At 49.6% G+C, this 19,680-nt stretch overlaps 1 protein-coding gene across 10 annotated transcripts in view; it reads left to right on the top strand.

Annotated features, from left to right (window-relative positions):
* Positions 1–264: 264 nt before the first annotated feature.
* TCF7 (transcription factor 7) overlaps positions 265–19,680 on the top strand; it is a 57,759-nt gene continuing 38,343 nt past the window's right edge. For 4 of the 10 annotated variants that reach the window (XM_031598416.2, XM_031598412.2, XM_031598414.2 and 1 more), the window contains exons 1-3: positions 265–1,011; positions 1,113–1,179; positions 1,415–1,524. In XM_031598416.2, the coding sequence (XP_031454276.1) occupies positions 817–1,011; positions 1,113–1,179; positions 1,415–1,524 (372 nt within the window). In that variant the 5' untranslated portion in view covers positions 265–816. The remainder of the gene's footprint in view (positions 1,012–1,112; positions 1,180–1,414; positions 1,525–19,680) is intronic. The other 6 variants (XM_090150805.1, XM_090150804.1, XM_031598417.2 and 3 more) reach the window with 3 other exon arrangements.

Raw genomic sequence — 19,680 nt, 5'->3', positions numbered from 1 at the left:
ACCACGCACTGTCATGCCATGCTGTACTATGCAATGCTATGCAGCGCCACATCACAGCCCCGCACCCCAGCAGCACCGCACACCCCTCTCTCCCCCCGCTGCCCCTTTAAGGCAAACACCCCTCTCCGACCGCGCGCGCGGGCTGCACGCTCGGCTGTGCGCGCGCGGGTTCGTGTGCGCGCGGGTGTGTGCGTGTGCGCGCCCGCCCCCGGCCCCTCCCCGGCGCTGCCAATCACCCGGCGGCCGCTTTGATGTCGGCAGCCCTTGGCCGCCGCGCCGCCGCGCTCGCACACAGGCACCGGGCGCTCCGTGCCTCTGGCTGCCGCCGGCGCCCGCTGCTCCCAGAGAAACTTTGCGGGGCTCGGGCCGGGGGGCGGCACCGGGGGGGGGGGTGCAGCGCCGAGCGCGGCATCCCGCGACGGCTGCCCGGCTGCAGGCTGCAGAGCCCCCCGCCAGCTGCCGGGAGGGAAGGAGGGAGAGGGGGGAGGAAAAGATTTAAGAAAGGAAATTTTTGTGTTGTTATTTTTTTTTTTAGGGAGATTCGAAAGGGAATTTAGGAGAACGGGGTAGCATTTATAGGGAAAAAAAAAAAAAAAAGTTTGTTAGAATTTCGAGAGGGGAAAAAAAAAAAAAAAGTTTAGAAAGAAAAATTTAGAGGGAGCGAAGTCTTTTTTTCCGAAAGCAAAATAATTGAAGGAGAGGAGGAGGAAAAAAAAAACAACAAACCAAAACGCAAGCAACCTACGCGCGGACGGACGCGAGGAGGAATCGCGGTGAGAACAAAACTGCGGGGAAGTTTTGCGCGGCGGGAGCGACATGCCGCAACTGGGCAGCGGCGGAGGGGACGACCTGGGGGCCACCGACGAGATGCTGGCCTTCAAGGACGAGGGCGAGCAGGAGGAGAAGATCCCCGAGAACGCCTTCACCGAGCGCGATCTGGCCGATCTCAAGTCCTCGCTGGTGAACGAGTCCGAGGGCAGCGGCAGCCCCGCCGCCGCCGCGGACCCCGAGGTGAGGCGGCCGCCCCGCACGGCCCCCCCCGCCCCGCGCCCCCCCCCCCCATCCCCCCCGTCAACCCCGCTCTGCCCTTCTCTCTCTCTCCTCCCATCCAGGCCATCCGCCGCGTGCAGGATCCGCAGAGGGTTTATCAGGAGAAGCTCCCGGACCACATGGAAGATGGTTAGTGGCGGCGATCCTCGTGGCTGTTCCTCTCTCCTTCCCGGCCCCCTCCAGCCCCGCTCCCAGCCCGGTAGAGCTGGGGCTCCCCCAGGACCCTCACACCCTTACAATGCGCTCCTTTGGGATTACAGAGCCGAAAGGCTCACAAATACACCATCACCTCTTCCGTCCCCCCCCGACAGGCAGAGCAGCCACCTGTCGTAAGGCAGATCGTGATGGGGAACTCTGATTTTAGCAGGTATGAAGCACCAGGACCCAGGGATGTATAAAGGATCTGCGTACTCTGGCTACCCCTTCCTCATGCTCTCAGACCCCTATCTGCCAAACGGATCTATGTCACCTCTGGTGAGTGCATCCTTTCCTTACTGAGACCTTTGGTGGCCTCTCAGCGCCCAGCTGTGCTGCAGGTACCATGTGGGCACCTACTGTGCTTTTTTCTGACAAATTGTGTCTAAAATGCCCAGTGCTGTTCCATGGAAGGGGGAGTGATGCTCAGCAGTGAGCGCTGATGCTCCCCGAATTACTGGAGGAGCTTCTTCACAGACCCCGTTCTCTAGGCTTGCCTTTGTGCTGCCAGCAAGCAGATCCTCAGCTTTAATGTGGAAATGCCCCTTTCATTATCTGGGTCTGGAGGTGAGCAGCTGCTGGTGTTGGGGTCCAGAGCTGTGTCCCGTGGCTCAGCTTCAGTTTGATGTATCTGCTCATGAGATGGCCAGCCTGGGGCCTGCTGCCAGTTGGGGCTCAGCTGTGGGTGCTGACCCGGAAAGAGGATCTTAAACTTAAATCTTAAACTCTGAAATGGCAATGGAGGTTTTTCAGTCTCGTGCAGCTGGATGGCTGTTCCAGTCTTCCCATAAAGTTCTTCCCTCTCGTGTCAAATCACCTTTAGCATCTCTGTATCATTTAATGCTTACAAAAAGTTTTGCTATATGTATAATTGAACTAAACACTTCTGTACAAGAGCTGTCTTTGCTCATTGCCATTTCCACCAGAACTTTAGAATTTCCCGATGCTGCAGCACATGGAGGCTGTGCTCATGTCGTTTCAGGGGAGCCAGCATTGCTGCATTCATTTCAGGTGTTATTCCATATTTACAATAGGCTGATGAGAACAGAACATCATTCAGTGTATTTTAGTTTTTAAGCTATGAAAGAATGAGGCTCAAAAGAATCTAGAATGCCCTCCTCAATGTAAGCACTTGGTTTGCTAAGAGAGGTAAAGGTTTCAAGCTGGCGTTGTGAGAAATAGATGGATCGTGGCATGGGAAATGAAGTGGGATAAAATGCTGCTCGTGGCAATCAGTGCCCTGTCCTCCCACCCCAGCCTGCTCACAGGCAGGAGGAGGCTGGTCCTGACGGTAGCTGTACCCCTGCATTGCCCCGCTGACACAGGAGGTGCAGCTCCTGCTGAGATCAGGGGCACTTTGGGGGATCTCTACATCTTGGAGTCGCCTTCAGCTTAGAGCAAGGAAAGGTGTTGGCAAGACACGGCCTCGCCGCTCTCAGAGCAAGCAGCTCTTCTGTTGTTTCCCATCTTGTGTCCCTTCTTCTGGGATCCAGGTGTTCCCTCCACCCCTCTGAAATACAAAGCTGCTCTACTGATGAATTGTAATTGATGATACGAAATTTGTCTCATTGAAACGCATTTAGTTTGCTCTCTGTTCAAGTTTAAAGTTGCATTAATCTATTCATTGTAGCAGGATATTTCTTTTAATCTTAAACCCTTACGAGATGGGCAACAAAGTGCAATGGCCTATTTATTAGCAATTAAGCTGAAAAATAGATTGTGGTTTGTGAATTGCCTTTCCCCTTGAGAGTGTAAAAAAAACCCAGGAGGTTATTGTTGGAGCAACAGATAGATGTGAATAGGCTGCGGGAACTCAGGGAGGAGAAAACTGAGCAGCAGAGAGGGAATGATTCCCTGAGAGCCACCGAAATCACCTGCGGCCTTTGTGAGCGTTGGTTGGGTCTGCTGGGATTCTACAGTGTTTCATACGTTGCTTAAAAAGCCAATTCAGTGTTTTGTGCTAAAAATGTGTTACCGGATATTAGGGGAAGAAATCTTCCCCTTTCTCAAGGCTGGTCATTCCTTTGGTTTTTGGTGTTGGCACAGTAATTCTTCCAGTATATATTTCCGAGCCGTTTTTTCTTGTGTTGATGTTGATGATGTACATCTTATCATCACCATAGTGTATTGCTCTCGTACGTATTGCTGCTGTGTGCATTGCGAGCTGCGATCTGGCGACCGCTTCAGTAATTGAGGAGGTCAGATCTGTGACCAGAGATCTCAGATATTAACCCTCCACAGAAGTGCATTTAATTAATGTTCTAGCGTGAGTTGGAGGGAAGGTTGTGTGAGTGGATGGGATTATGGATTGCAGTCATGCATGCGTTTGATGGTTGGTATTTTTGGTTAATGGGGCTTCCTGGAAACAGTTGTTTGCTGTTAGGATTAATTTCAGAGTCCTGAAAAACAAAGAATGAAAAACGTGAACCCAGGTGTGTGCTCTTGCACGATACTGAGGTTTTGCACTTAGCTACTTGACAAACACCGTGCAGAAGGGCAGAGGGCACTCAGCCCTGAGGCTGCAGGCTGAGCCCCTGCCCTGCCCCGTACCAGTAAGCCCCATTATTGCTGCAGTGCTCGGGGTGCTGTGAGTGGTGCTGGAGCTGCCCCAAAGCGCTGCTGGCATCGCTGCAGTGCTGCTGGCTGTTCTGTAGTTTTAGTTGCTTGGTAGCATCAGTTTGGTTTTGTTTTGCTCAGGTTGGCCCTGCCCTGGTGATGCTCACCCGGCATCCTTCTGGGCTCCCTCCATCTCCACAACCCAAACTGTATCTTCTATCAAAACAAACCCACTGGTGTTATTTACACGTGCTGCTCCTGAGTGATGCGCTGAGCATGTCTGGGTACCTGACATCAGCAGCAACGCGGAGCCAGCTGATGTGCTGGGCCCCCACCTAGTGCAGGATGTGGCCAGAGCCAGCCTGCTGCAGCATCCAGCTCAGCAGGCAGCGGGCTGCCAACGCAGGCTGCTTTATAGGGCAGCTCAGCCAGATGGGCACCATTCTGAGCATGCACAGGTATCCATCAGTGGCTGCAGAGATGGCAAAGAGAGAAGGGAGGGCAGCAGGACGGCTGGGAATGCTGGAATTGGGCACAGGGCAGCCAGAGCTCAGGTTTCCAGTGTTCTGGGAGCATCAATAGCCATTGGCTGCTCTGGGCATAATGGGTCAGGAGCATCTCAGCATAGACTGCAGACACATCTGAAATCTTGATGTTTTTCAAGGCACCAGGAGAACTGCTTCTCACTTGGCTCTCAGCTGTCACGCGTGTGGCACGAGTCTGCTTTTGCTCTCCTGACACTTGGAAAAAGTTCGGTGTTTCCCAGGGCAGAATACATGGGATTTTCGGGTTAGAAATCTGCAAGAAACTTCCAAAGAATATTAACGCATCGAGGAACTGTTTTTCTAAATGAAATACGAAATCATAAAACTATATCCTTTTTTAAATAGTACAAATGACTTTAAATCAAATTAAGGTACATCCTTAGTAAGAACATCAGCCTTTTAGGTGGTTACAAACATTAGAGGTCAGACATGGTCAAACATGTTAACACTTTGATCAGATTAAAATATTTTTCTTGCTACAGTTGTATAATTGAGTTGAGACCCGAGGGGGTTTTCTGAGCATTGTTACATCTTGTACCATGTGGTAGTTAAATGTTAGAAGGAGCATTTATAAGTTCCTTCTGTGCATAGGTTTGTGAAGCAGGGGCTGCATGGCCCCATCCTGTGCCAGGGGTTGGGCTCTGCTCAGTGCACTGCCTTGGTTGTGGGGGGTTCTGTCCTCCCACTCTCACTGCATCCCTCCTGTGTTCAGGCACCGGTGAGGTGTGGGCTGGCGGGATGTAAATGTTCTGTGTAGGAAGCTGAGGCACTGGGCTACGTCCTGTTCTTGTGGGAGAAACACAGGGCCAAGAGTCTCTATTTCTTTGGAAAATCATTTTCTTAGCTATTAAGCTCTCTAAGTGGAGCTCATGTAGGAGCAAAAGGGTGGCGGTACCTTCTAAATCTCTGCACGCTTACAGCCCTCCCATGAGACAGCTGGCCTAGGAAGTAATGCAGATGTTCCCGAGATCTGCCCAGCTCCTCAAGTTTGGTTTCCATTCAGTGGGTTTGAAATGTCCCCTTGGGCAGGGCAAGATCAAAGTGCAGCTACTGCTGGCCCGGGGCCACAGGTCCCAAATGTGTATCATGAGGTCAAAAAGCACAGAGCTGAAAGTCTCCTTCAGTGGTTAGAAGGAGAGGATTGGTCCCGGGGCAAAGCTTTAATGCTGCCCTATGCTGGACAGGAGCTGAAGGAGCATGAACTGAGCTCTGGGACTGGCTGCTGCTGTTGCTGCTGCTGCTGTAGCCCCTTCCCCAGGTCTGCTCCATCCTTTGGAGGGAGGCTGTTGTCCTCTTAGCATTTCATGAAAGAAATCTGCAGCTCAGCTGCTTCTTTATAGAGGTCTCCCTATCCTGGCTTGCACTGTCGGAGCAATGGTTTAATGTTCTTTTTTCTTATGTGATGTTCTGATTCTGTTGAAACGAATGGCGAAAGTCCCCAGTTTCCCCTCAGTTGGGGTTTGTCCCTGTGAGGGGCTGATGCATCCCTCTCCAGGTGTGGTGCCCCAGTTGGCAGAGGCTGGCAGCAGCAACTCTGTGCAGAACCAGCGGTACAAGAGCAACACCAGCACCAGGCAGGCTTCCTGGTAGCAGGACTTGTGCTATGGGACCTCCCCATGACAGTGCCCTGTCCCCGTGAATGGTTATGTTCCTGGCAGAGAACAGGAGTGCAGCGACTGATGAAGGACGGGTCTTTTAGCAGACAGACACATGAATAAATAAAAAAGCAAATCCACTTTTTCCAGCTCTTCTAGCTCGCTTGAGACAGGATAATGGTGAAAATAATATTTTATATTAAAGCCTGCTGTTGGATAGGTGGATGTACTGAGGTGCAGGGCTTCCGAGGTCATTTATTGCATGTCTGATTCAGTCTTGGTTCCCCCCAAGGAAAATTCTTGCGTTAATTTCTGAGTTCATATCACACCCTCAATTTTGAAGCAGAACTTCCCTTTGAAATAAATTAGAGAGCTCTGCTTAAGAAGCAGCGACATGATACAGCGCTGCGTGTGTGTGGTCTAATATAACCTTATTTTTAAAGTTGTTTGGAACGAAAAAAAGAGAGAGAAAAATGTCACAGGGAAACAAAAGCGAGTTTTATGTAAATCCTTGCCTGTGAATAACTCTGCACGTGATTTAGATGGCCCAACAGTATCTGCTCTCCCCCTGGCATTCCTTCACAGGAGCTGAGCTGGCTGCTGATGAGGAGCTGCTCCGGAGCTGTGCAATGTGGGGGCACTGCTCCTGTGAGCTCCCAGCTGTTGCAGTTCACGAGATGTTCTTAGCTCAACTGGTTGAGAATTAGGAGAGAAAAGCAAAACACAGCATAAACCCGAGCTCCCAAAGCTCATCCATGTTAATGATTAATATTTTTGAAACTTTAACTGGGAAGAACAAAGTGGTTTGGGGGTTAGTGGCACACGGCGTGTCCGAGATGAAAGCAGAGCCGCTCAGCCTGCTATCCCGAGCCGTAATGGAGCGAACGGGGAGGGAAGCGGCAGCTCTGGGAAGCAGAGGATGTCACAGCATCTCACGGGCAGCTTTCTGCCATAAGTCTGTAGGCACTGCTCCGTTCCTGTGTTTGGGTGAAAGATCTGACAAATCCGTGCATTTAGGTTTGCCTGCATTTGCTGTTCCGAGGTTCCCGTCTGAGTAACCACACGGGCACTTCTGTGGCTGGGCAAGACGTGGCGAGGTCTGCAGGGATGACTTGGGCTGTTCTTGCAGATCATCTGTGAAGGGTCAGATCCCAATCTCAGATTGTATCCCTCTGTATCCGCAGTGTGATCTGCAGGATCAGCAGGTTTCAGGGTAGAGGTGGTGTGAGCTGCAGACCTAAGATTGCAATCTGCTCCGGACGGTGTCTGTGTGTGTGCCGTGGCAGTCGGTGGCAGATCACAGTCGAACAGTGAGAAACATCAACAGTTTTGAGGGAACGTCTGTGCTTTGACATTAATTTCACACCCGCACCGCCTTGTCTGCCCTTTGGCTCTGAGTGATACAGAGAGAACGAATTTAGTGTTCATTTTGGATGGTTTGGCCTTTGACCCCCCCCCTCGCTAATTCACCACAGGGGAGGTAAAGGGAGGACCTGGCTCAGTGCAGCCCCTGTTGTGGGGAGGCTGTTCTGCACAGGGCAGGCCTGGAGGAACAGCAGCCCAACACGTGCTGCTGTGCAGCTGCTAAAATCCCTGCTCCGTATGTGTGTCGGGAATTCCTGATGCAAACCCTCAAGGACCATCTCCTGCCTGTCTGAGGAGGAACCACCTCACTGCCCAGCACAGACCTCTCCCATCCCAGCCCTCCGATGCTTTGCACAATCCTGTAACGCCCATCATGCATCTCCTTCCAGTTGCTGCCTCTTTTCCTCGTTTTCCCATGCCTTTCCCACTCCAGCTCACTGCTGCCTGTGCCGGGAGATAGCTGGCATCAGCATCTCTCCTAGCCTGATGCATCTGTGCTCTTACCTCATTCACCCACAGTGGGTGGAGGGCACAGAAATAGGAGAGCAGGTTCACACCGCTTCCTGGACTCTCTGCAGAGCTGCTGCAGCAGGGAGAGCTCCTCAGCCTGACAAAATCCCATAGTGCTTCTAAGCCGGGAGGTGTCAGTACCCCCGCACAGGCTCTTTCATGTGCTGTTCTTTCAAAGATCTCTTCAAAAATACGCACAACATGATACTCACTCGTTAATCTCTGTGTCTGGAGGCAGGAGCGAAGGTTTGGAAGGACTGGGTGACTCAGAGGGTTGGTAACAGGAGACAGAGCTGCTCGTTTCCCAGTTTTAATCCCGCTGATTCAGGGACAGCCTCACGCCCATCCCTGGCTGTCCAGCAGCCTGGGCAAGGCTCTGGCTGGTTCCTGGGCACCTCGCAGTGTGGATGAGGATTCAGCCTTGGCCCAGCCTGGCCGCACCGAGCCATCTGCTCACGTAAGCCGTGGGCCTCATCCTTGCCCTGGGGTTGCCACTTCAGCACATGCTGCTGGCTCAAACCCACCTGCTTGGCTTCTCAGAGGAAGTGATTGCAACACCATGTGCCTGCCTCTATGTCTTGATTGCAGCAGGATCTTTTTCTTGGTCACCTCCAAATGATCGTGGAAAACAGCTCTCTCCTTCATGAGTACCTACCTGTGTGATGACATACTGCTGCTCCATCCTCTGGCCCTTTTTGCTAATGTTTGCCCTTGAATTTTTATAAATCAAGACCCTCCCCAAGGTTATGAAGGCCTGTTCTGCCTTTGCCAAGTGAGGTCGGGGCTGAGACAAAGAAGGTGAGGAAAACCCATCCAACAGAGCAGTACCTGTCTGGAGCATCCCATTGCTCTGGGCAAAATGCGCTGCCGTGGCTTCCTGCTGCCATCCTGTCCTCTGTGCTGCTAACCACAGCTCAGCTGCAGCTACAGGAGTCTGCTTCATTGTGTTTCGTGGGGTCCCAGAGTTAGTATTTTGTTAAACAAAACAATAAGCACCACGATGCTGTGGGAAATTTTCAAAACCAAAGTAAAGCTGGATGCTAGAATCTAGGGCACTTTTTCCCTGTGGTTATAAGAGCTTTACACTCGATTAAATGATAGGCAAAAAAAAAAGAAGTCTCAACAGTGTCTCCTTTGTTCCATTGAGAATTTGGAGTTGTAACATACAAAGTACACATCTGTCTTGTAGAGCTGTGTAGTAATCTGGACAGACCAAAAAAGACCTTTTTTTTTAGAAGTAATTCCACTTCTGTGCTATATATTGAATTTGTTTTCTGCTGTGGTTTGCTCTGAGGAGTGTAAACTGGGGTTCTCCTCTGCTGGGACTTAAGTGAAGGGAAAGCACAAAGGCTTGAGGTCATCAGGTGGGTCTGGGGTCATGAGGTGAGCCTGTCTCAGCACAAGGGGGAAGTGATAAACACGCTTATAGAATAGTTGTTTAGGTGACGGTCTTCCCAGTAAAGAGCTTATAGGGATCAGGAATGCAGAACGTCTGAAGAGATGACTCCATGGGGAAAAATAGACCCTCTTTCCTAATGGGCCCTTGTAAATCTTCCATGTGAAAGGTGTAGGTCCTAGCATGGCCAGGCTGGTGGTCTGCTGTCAAGGCTATGGGAGCTGCGACAGACAGCGAGGAGGAGTATTCTTCATCTACAAGTTATGCTTTGTGTGACTTTGCCCTTCAAGAAGAAAGGCCCATTCCAGCGTGGGAGGCAGCACGCAGCCCCTGACACCAGCATAACCCAGGCTGAGGGCTGCCCTTTGAGCTCTGACTTCCTGCTGTATCTCATGCAGCGTGGCAGTGTGGGCTTTGAAATCTGACCATGGTGGGTGATGGGGGCTGTGGGCATCCAGGTGACTCTCGTGGGAGCACATCATACCATACTCGTGTTTCCGTGTGCTGTTGGACAGCCCATGGAGTTGTGTAGAAGAAATGAAAATATGCATGTTCACCTTAAATCCAAGACAGAAGCAGTCATATAAAGTAAGAAGTGAAAAGAGAAAAACGACCCCGAACCTTTCTGTTTAACTTTCTCTGATACAAAGCAATTTCTCCAGGACTGCGCACCATATGAAACACATTATAAATGCTCTTGTAAAATCCACATCGTTATACCACATGAAAGGCTGGCTCCTAAAAATAGCCATTTGGAGAGGATGCAGGCTAGTAGCAATTTTGGTGATCGTGAAATAGTTGTGTTGACATCTCAATGCATGCACACCCACAGAAAGCTTTGACTTTTGAATATTCTTAGCAACATTTGTGCTTTGTGGAATTTTCCACGTTCTGGTCCCATAGTAAGAATAGTTTCTTACCCAGCGGCGTTCCTTTTTGATCATATCCATGGATTTCTAAACCTTACTATATTGAGAAAATTGGTTGATGATTTTTTCTTTGGTGTGACAGTGTTCCTCACTGGTTGATGGTGTCAGTTGGATTTTCCCAGTCTTATCCATAGAATATTTTCTTTTTCCTCCAGTAGACACACTGATGTTCGGTAGGCTGTCAAACCTAGAGCATTAGATGATAACACGAGGAGCAGCACATCTGCCCGGCCTTTGTATCTGCTGTAGTATTCAAAAGAAAGTAAATGAGATCTGCAGTAATTATGCAGTAATATATCCACAACAAAAATTTCTTCCTCATCCCAGCAATCAGAATTTGGCTTTGGTTTTGAAGAATGGAAGGGTACAGCCTGCTGCCTTTGGTCTGTGTGCAGCAAAGCCCTGGCTGGTTACACTGCCGTAGCTCTGGGATAGACAACAGAGCCGTGCCAGCTGATATCACTCAAGATCTTTTTGAAGAGCTCGTCAGATTTTATTTTACTGCTGCTGTGTTTTGTTTTTGGCCTGTTATATGTTTGAAATCATTACTATAGGGATAGCTTTCCGAAAACTGGTGGAGTCTTCAATGCTGATCTCTTGTTTGCGTTTTTCTTTTGTAAGCAGGGATGGGGATGCCGGAGCCACGCGCCTGCAGACATCCAAGTGTTTGAAGGTTGGGGTTTGGGTTTGTCCAAGGTTTTAAGTGCACAGCTCCTCTGAGGCTGACTGGAAACAGTTTGCTTCAAAATCAGTTTGCTTTTGGAATTGGAGTAAACTCTTTGATGATCTTGAATGAAATAACAAGGTGTTAAAGAAAATTCCACTGCTCCAAAAATAGCTGGCGTGAAAATCATTTAGGCTGAAGTCTCGTGTAAGTCAGATGTAGCTGTGATGCTAATGGGGTAGAACAAAAACTCTTCATGAAATGCAGCTCAAAGTGCTTCATTGTGAGGGCTGCAGTCATACCACAGTTTGGTTTAACATAGAGGGCAGCTCTTGTTCCTTGTTTGGCCCTGGAGTCCTTTTCCAGTGGCAGCCTTCTCTTGAGGATTTTAATCCATCTGTTGAGTTCGTGCAGGCTGCTAGTAGCTCTGAAGGTTCAAATGCTGTACAAGATGTGTTTGCTGTTGCTTAGCTCCCTGAAACAGATGGATGTGGGAACACCTCCACAAGACAGTGATTTTAGTTCTTCCAGGCGTCACAGAATAAATGCATTCAATTCTAAAAACAATCAGCGTCTTTCCAACTAAATGCTAAGACATGTTGACTCACATGCTGCCATACACACTCTGTATAATGCAACAGGTACATTTGGAAAGAGCCCCCAGAAGTTTTGAACACTTCTGCCTTAAAGTTAACGTCATGCCTGGGTCCGAAGTCTGCTTTCTGTAACTGATTGGATGGCTGAAACCAGGGTTACATCTGACAGGTATTCTGATGGAGTCTGGGCTTTTCCTGCTGGGAGCAGAACACAGTTCAAACAATAGATGTGCACTGCTAGGATGGAGCTCTGCGATTCTTAGCAGCACTTGAAGAAAAACATTGTAAAGATTTCATTTCTTCACTCCAGTGGGCAGCAAGTTACCTGTTATCATCAGTGCCGGACGTTTGGTTATTGGCACTAACTGAAAATGATAAATAACCACATACAGATATTTAAGCTTTGCAAAAATAACTGTTTTTTTCAAACAGTAATCTGCTACTCCTACCCATGCAGTATGTGGATCTGGATGGAAATGCGTGCGGAGGGATGAGGCAGGCTGCAGTGCTGGAAGTGTGAGTCTGTGAAAGATAAGCTTCCACTTTGAAAAGCATCACTGTTGGCAATTGTTATTTCTTTGTAAATCTGTGTCTGTTCTGGTGGGTGCACTGCCATGGGTGGGAGCTGCTCCTCTGCCTGTGCCCCGCAGTTTGTTTGATACGGAGCCCAGCGATCCTATTACCAGAGAGCACCAGGTGCCATGTAAATAGCCAGCTAAACAGACATTAGTAATGCCAGTTGTTTGTGTGTTAACACAGGATGTGCTCAAAATCAGGTAAGAAGTGAGGCATGCTACCAAGTTTTACAGCAGAGGAACCGGATAGTCTTGTACCTGCATGCAGGGATGCGATGGAGGAAGCACGGTTTTATCCCAGCTTCTGCTCCGGGTTCCCCAGCAGATTGTCTGTCTGGGGCTCAGTTTCCCCCAGGAGTGTTTTGAAGCGTTATCATTTCATGAGCAAGTGAGCTTTGCAGAGCACTGCAGGCAAAGCCACGTCCATACAGAATAATTGTCCCCAAATCAAGAGCAGGCTGCTGCAATGGGAGTTGTTAAAGTGATTAGAGGAAGACTGACTAGAAGAAAGTTAGCTGTGCTGCTTGTGAGAGCATTAGCTCTCAGATATTAAACAAATCGTGATTTCATAATCTATTATTAAGTCGCAGATGACCCTGAAACCACAGCTCCTTCAAGGCGACTGGTATGTTCTCACGCTTTAAAAACAAATCACTTTTTCAGCCTAAATGGTAATTTCGTGGATGACATTTGTTGGGTGGAAGCAGCGGTTGGGCGGTGCAATGTGTTGCCCCAAACACACAGAGTGCACAGATCCCTGCTGTGAAACCCAGGACAAAATGTCATTCCTATTTCATTCCTATTTACCCTCTTGTAATGCACTGATGAGTACAACCTCTGGGATTGCACTGCATACTTTTTGGACACATGTACCAAACCCCTGGATGCATAATTCACATTCCTTGTCATGAGGAATGAGTCTATTTATCTTGGAAACCTTTTGGCTTCAACCGTAATCTCTAGGAAATCATTTGTTAGCAGTCGTCAGCTGCCGGTTTGTCAGTGAACGGCTGGAGGTGAAGTCAGAAGCGAATGAAATCTTTTGCAGGCAGATGTCACATGTGGCACAGGGAGGTTTGTAACCAAAAGCGTTAGAGGAGGATCTAATCAGTGGATGACTTCAGCCCAGCTGTTAGGAACACGGGGAATACGGGCACGAGCGGGTGCAGCCGACTGCTGGGTGCACGGTGAGCAGGAGAGCCTGCAGCCCCTGCACTGCGCTGCTCCTTCCCGAGGCCACGGGTGCTGAGCTGTGGGGTGATGGGGGGTGGGCACCGAGCTCCAGCCCGGCTCTCCAACGTTATCGCTTCTAAATAAAAGTCTAGCAGCGAGTTTCAGTCAGGTAATGAGGGTTATCTGATTTCTCTTTAATCCGAGAAGCATCACGGGGTGTTGCAGACGGAATGATAACCTCAAATTGCTGTTTATCTCGAGCTCGGTGCTGCGTGGAGGGAAGTGGCAAAAATGGGTGAAAATTCAGAGGAAAAGGAGCTGAGAACGGACTCCTTAGCCTGCACCAGATCCCTCCTTCTTGCAGGAGGAGTGAGCGAGAAATAACTGCCCCGAGTAGAAACTCTCCCATGAAGCCACAAAATCCAGCTGAAATAAATACCACTTCCCTGCAGCATTATCTCCCACTCTGTGCTGTCTGGCCACAGAGGATGGTAGGGTGTATGAACTGGCAGGGGATTAATGGCTGCGTGGTTCATAAAAAACGTTGCTGCCAGAAGGACGTGGGACCCAGACAGAAGCAAAGAGGGGCTGGTTCTCTCTGCAGATGCCCCCAAGTGCTATTTGTCTGAGAGCAGATTTTCCCACAGATCTCTGGCCTTCATATTATTTGAAGAACCCCCTCTGCAGCTGCAATCCTTCCCTCCCCCGAGGGAAAAACAGGGTGGTAACTTTGTGAACTGAATGGTGTGGAGGTTTAGGAGTGCTGCCATGGGAGGGGAAGATTTGGCTCATTAGCGTGGAACATTGTGTTGCCAGGAACAGAGTTTTGGGGCAGAACTAATAACATGGAAGCAGATGCAGTCAGCTTTTATTAAACTGGTTTGTAGATGACTTTAAATAGGCAGCAGTTCTACATGGGTCTCTCCTCGAGCGAGGCGGAGCAGCAGACCCCAGAAGCAGCTTCTGGAATCTAGATTCTGGTTCGCAAGTGCAGAGCAGCCAACCCAATCTTTGCACACCAGGAAAGAAATTCTCTCAAATGCACTTAGAAACATCATCAACAACAGAAGTTTGTGGTTCTGTTGCATTTTTTAAGTTCTTACAGTCAACGTATCTCACTTGGAACAAGGAAAAGCTGTAGAGCCATCGAGATTATGGTCTGAAGGAACCAACGTTATATCATCTTCTCTTTTATCATCGTTCATCATCTCTGTGTCACAGACTACTGAAGTTCACCCGGCCACCCCAATGGCTGGATTTACCATCAGCTGCTTGGCAGTGCGTTGCAGGTAGGGATGGATAAGTCCATCTCCAAGCCCAGTTTTGGAGCGCTTCTCCCTTGAATCACCCTTTCTGTAGCACTAATTATGTCCGGAACGCTTATCTGCATTGGTGATGATCAGATGCCATTTCCTGACACATGGCATTCCGTGGCCACCAGTAATGATGGACTAAGCTCACTCTGTAATTGCTTTACACAAGCACACAGGCTGCAGCCATCATCAGCCAAACACAAATTGCCCTTCTCCACTGGCTCCCAGCACCGAGCCATTGATACCTCCAGGATGTCACCACAAAGATGGTCCATCGTCTGCCAGCTATGAATATTACTGTGCATCCTTTCCTTGCGGTGTATTTCTGTTCTGCAGTCTGGACTTCCATGAGCATATCAATCAGGAGCAGCCGGCCCCTTCAATGCAGTGAGCCTGCAAATCTCTTCACTGAGTTCCTGATATCCCCTCAGATCATTTGCTGCCACCCCCTTCCACACTGGCTCCAGCCATCATTTTATAGAGCAAAGAGCACCTCCAGAAATCATGGATTCAACCATAGAATCATTAAGGTTGGAAAAGACCGCTGAGATCAGCTATTCCAACCATCAGATCCTTTCTTTGTGCATGCGAAAGCACCCATCCGTGTGCTCCTTGCATCTCGTCATCCTGGTCTGGCTGAATAAGGCTCGAAGAATCCCATTTGAATGCTGCACTCCATCCTACCTTTGTTGTGCAATGCTTTTTTCTCAGGCAGTTTCTAATCTACAGATTTTCTGGGATCTGTGCATAGCATGAAGGGAAGTCTCCTCATCACCTCGGGTTCTGTCTTTCAGTATCAAGTGTTTAAAACATAATTCTAGGCGTCCAGGGCTTGCTTTCTCTTTGTGTCTCCTTTGCTGTTGCTTTCATTTACCAACATGTTGAACTTCAAAGTCTATTCTTTCTCCTTCCTAATTTTTATGGAAAAAATGGTCTGAACCCCATTTGCATTTCCTCCCTGAGGATACTGGCAATCCTTAATCCTATATATTAAAGAATCTCAGTTTTCTCAGCAGCCTTTTATTCCGGGACTACTCTGCCACACTTTTCTCCTTGAAATTCTCTCCTGTGGTTCCAAATTGCTCGTCATGGTGCCCCTGACCACTGTCACATTCTGTTCTTAGCTAATTGCATGGATGTTTGATCACTTTTGCGTCCTTTTCCTCCCCTTCCCAGCCTGTCCTTTTTGCAGCTGGTCGGTGTGGATTCTGCACTCACAGCATCACGCACACATTTGCACTCAGTGTTGCAGCATCCGTTGCTGGGCTGGGAGCACTGAGACCTGCTGCTCTCCAAGGACTGGAGGGCAAAACTATTTCTAGAGCCAAGAGACAGCAGGTTGACATCGAGGGTGGTGAATAACCAGTGTAAATGTGGTACACGTGGTGCTCACTTCACACTTAGAGGCTCCATCCTCCAATTGTGGACCAGCCGAAGGCTCTTGGCAGTACCAGGAGCTGGATGGCAGCGAGGGCTCCAGGCTTTCCCATCCCTTGTCCCTCTTGCTGCTTCCACGAGCGTGCACCAGGACAGCTCTGATGGCAGTGGGAGCTGTGGGAAGCAGGCGCGATGTCGGCCGGGCCGGCCGGATCCAGGGGCTGAGATCACACAAAGCCAGGCTTCTCTCCTATAAGTCATTCTCAGCTATGTGCGCGGGTAATTAGCATGTGCATAAACACTTTGTAATCTTGTGATCATGGCTTGCAGATTAGCTCTTTTGCCAGCTTTGCGATTTCTTTGCCAGTTTTAGTTTTAATTGCAAATCCATTACTGCCAGCTCCCTTGCATATTGTAGCAATAGGCAAATTAAAACACTTGGACACAGTTGGGCGGGTTTCAGTTAAGAAATTAATTGTTACTGCCAACCAGGGCTTTTTAATGTGAGGGTGGCATTCGAGCTTGTTTTTGAGGGCATAATCTCCGAGACTTTCTTTTTTCCCTTCTCCTCCCCCCCACCCAGACTGCGTGGCCCTGTCGAGCAGCTCTGCAGATGGCACGAAGCAAATGCTCGCCTCTTTGATCTCCTAGTCAAGAAAGTTGGAAGTCGTTCTGAATTTATGAGAATCCTGTCTGAAATAAATCTGTCTGCGCGCGGGGCCACGCCGGGCTGCAGGCAGGGCTCACCTGCACCGCGCAGGATGCGTCCCGCAGGAGCGGGCCGATGGCGTAACGATAAAGGGAAAAGATTATGTGTGTTGTTGAACATGAAGAAGTCTAGACAATCTACAATTTACCAGTCGGGGTAATTGGCTAAAGGCTTAATCCGCCCTGATAATCCAGTAATGGCACTGCTGGCAGGACACTGATGGAAACGTCGCTCAGCAGCGCTGGCTGCCGCTGCCTCCTGCGATCGCAGCCGTTCTGTTCCCGTTGGGGCTGATCGGCTGTTTGTGGAATTCTTCAAACTTTTCCTTTTCTTTGGCTTTCTCCAAAACTTCTCGTGCTCCCTTGATGCTGTTTTGTGCTCGATTTGTTGTTGCTCCCAACAGCTTTGCTCCCGACGGACGGCTCTTCACGTGTCCCTTTCCAGCCTGCTGCTGCCATCACCCCGAGTGCAAACAGCCCCAGGTTTGGGGATGTGCTGTGTGTCACCTCCAGACCTGGGGCACCCGCTGGGGCTCAGCAGCGATTGCAGGGAAAGATGGATGGGCTTCAACCTTCCCAGATGATTCTCCAGCCACTGGAGCTCCCATTCCCATGTGTTGCCTTCGTGGCCCATTGCTGTATTACAGCATAGCTCAGCTCTGAAAGCAGACTATAAGACTATCACCTACCCCTGTTAGATTTTTCCCTTTCACCCATTCCCTCCATTTGCCTTAAAAAATGTGATGTGCTCAGCTCCCTCTGTGTCCTTCCCAGAGATGAAGGTGTGCAGTGCTGTGTCTGCACAGCACTAAACCTGCATGAACACAGCCAGGTGCTGGAGGCTCTCAGACTGTGAGAATACCCATCATTTATAATGCAGTCGTATTTGCTCACTGGACAGCCACTTCCTTGCACCTGATTGCTGCCCTTTCTCTCTGCGCTCCATGCCCACACAGTGCCCTGAGTGCTGGCTGTAAATCCCACTGCCTTCAGTGCCTTTGCAGACGTGTAATGGGTTGGAACTCAGCAAACAGCTCCTGTGAAGGCAGTGGAGGGGCAGCTCAGGGCTGGCACTGCTGCTCGGGGCGGGCTCCAGCTGTCAGCAGGGGCTTTAAAAACCATAGATAATAGCATATAGAAACTCACTTTGGTCACCGACTGCCTGAAATCAAACCGACACCGTTTTTAGAGCAGCTTTTTTTTGAACGTTGTTTCTTCTATTTCTTTTTTTTTTCTTTTTTTTTTTTTTCCTGCTCAGAAAACAATGGAAGAAGTTCAGTTCCGCTGCAAACAAAACCTGAACACGCTCTTAACTCACATGCAGAATATCAAAGGCTGCTTATTCAGTACACATTACCACCCTTCCGCTTTACAGCAAACACCTCGTCACAGCCGAGAGGCTTCGGGAAAGCTGTGCATCGTGCATTCTGCAGAACGTCCCCCTGCAGTTACCCCGCAGCTCGGGCTGACAAATCCCACTTTAATTGTTGGTGATCTCTATCAGAACAGACATCGGGGTTGAGTTCAGGGGGAACAAACACGAACCTACAGTAAGATCAAAGCGACGGCGAGGTGCGCATGTGCTAATAATAATAGCTTATGAAAGCTCATATTTTCCTTCAACAACATCCTGTCATTTGTGTATTGGCTTTGAAAAGGGGTTAAAAAAAAAAAAAAAATTCAGTGTAATTTACTTCAGCGAAAAAAAAAGGAGATGAGGCTGATAGTCGGTGTGCGGTTTGCTGCGAGGGTTGCGCGTGAACCGCGTCCCCGTGTGCATGTGTGAGCCGGGTGTGCAGGGCTGTGCGCCGTTATCTGATGCCTGCATACAGTCTGTGACAATGTGATGCTGAACGGAGGATGAGGTAAACAGTCACCAGGCTGGTAACCGCATCCACACCTGGCGCACCTCGATAAATGTCTGTAAACAGTTTGCATGGAGGGAGGTTACTGCCAGGCCGGGGATGTCTAACGGCTGCTGTGAGCTGGGTGAGCTCGGGAGGGTGGTGAGGGTTTGGGGGGATTCGGGATGGCATCTCGCTGGGGTGGAGGAGCCAGCTGTGGGATGTGGGGATGCGGGGATGCAGGGTTGCACGCAGTGTGGTCAGTGTGACTGGGGCATTTGGGGGCTGCTCAACCACACGCTGGGTCCAGCGGCCGTGATTTCCCCTCGGCAGGACATGACCTACTTGGGGAGCACTGCTCAGCCCGCAGAGCCAGGCACTGCACTGACCATTTCCTCTGCCCTCTTCACATGTTCTTTGTCAACTTTTAAGCCCGGGACAGGGGGTTGAAGCCTCTGTTCCCCATCCCAGCATCAGAGCAGAGTAACCGTGACACTGAGAACCTACAGAGGAGGGCTGTGCACAGGGGATGCTGTGTGCTGGGGAGGGCACGGAGAGTGTTTTCAGCTGCATGCTGTGGTTGTTGACATTCAGCTGTGCCTGTAGTTCTGTGTGCAAGCAGGAAAGGGTTTGGGGTTTTTGTGATGCAGAGGAAGGCTGACTGTAAAAGGTGACAAAGTGGCCCAATAAGTGCTGAAGATGGGCTGGCTGAGGAAGGAGAGGGCTGTTTAGAAAAGCAAAGGGAAGAGGACAAACGGGAGCAGATGCACGGTCCCAAACTTTCTGGTCTCTCTGCAGAGGTGCTCCCCACTCGCTGGGCACGGTGTGACTGCAGCCACGCACCAACGCTAACACAAGCAGCTGCAGTGCCGGGGAGATGCTTTGCAGGGCTGTGCAACTGAGCTCGAGTCTATCCAAACTGCAGCACTGAATGGCAGCAAACAGGGACTCGTTAAGAAAGTGGAGCAAATAATAATGATCTGTCTGTTTAATGCGGCTGAAAGGCGTACTTCAAAGATAGTGTTATCCTAAAAAAGCCCGAGCATGGAGGGGAGAATACTTGATCGCTACTTCCAAGTTTTGATGGTAGTTGTAAGTAGGTCAGCAAACGGTAATATTTAAATTAACTCCTCTTTCTGGCAACTAGATGGGAATGTAGGTCTGGAAATGTGGAGATGTAGATTTCTTCCCAGCACTGCCACTCTGACAAGTCACTTCATCTCCTTGTGCCTAAGGGAAGAATACACCTTTGGGCTCTGCCCAGTAATCATCATCCAAATGCTTCCCCA

The sequence above is a fragment of the Phasianus colchicus genome, chromosome 15, assembly GCF_987193195.1.
Source record: "Phasianus colchicus chromosome 15, bPhaCol1.hap1.1, whole genome shotgun sequence".
Classification (NCBI taxonomy): Eukaryota; Metazoa; Chordata; class Aves; order Galliformes; family Phasianidae; genus Phasianus; species Phasianus colchicus.
Note: the sequence above shows the minus strand (reverse complement) of the source record. Positions and strands in the feature narration are given on the sequence as shown.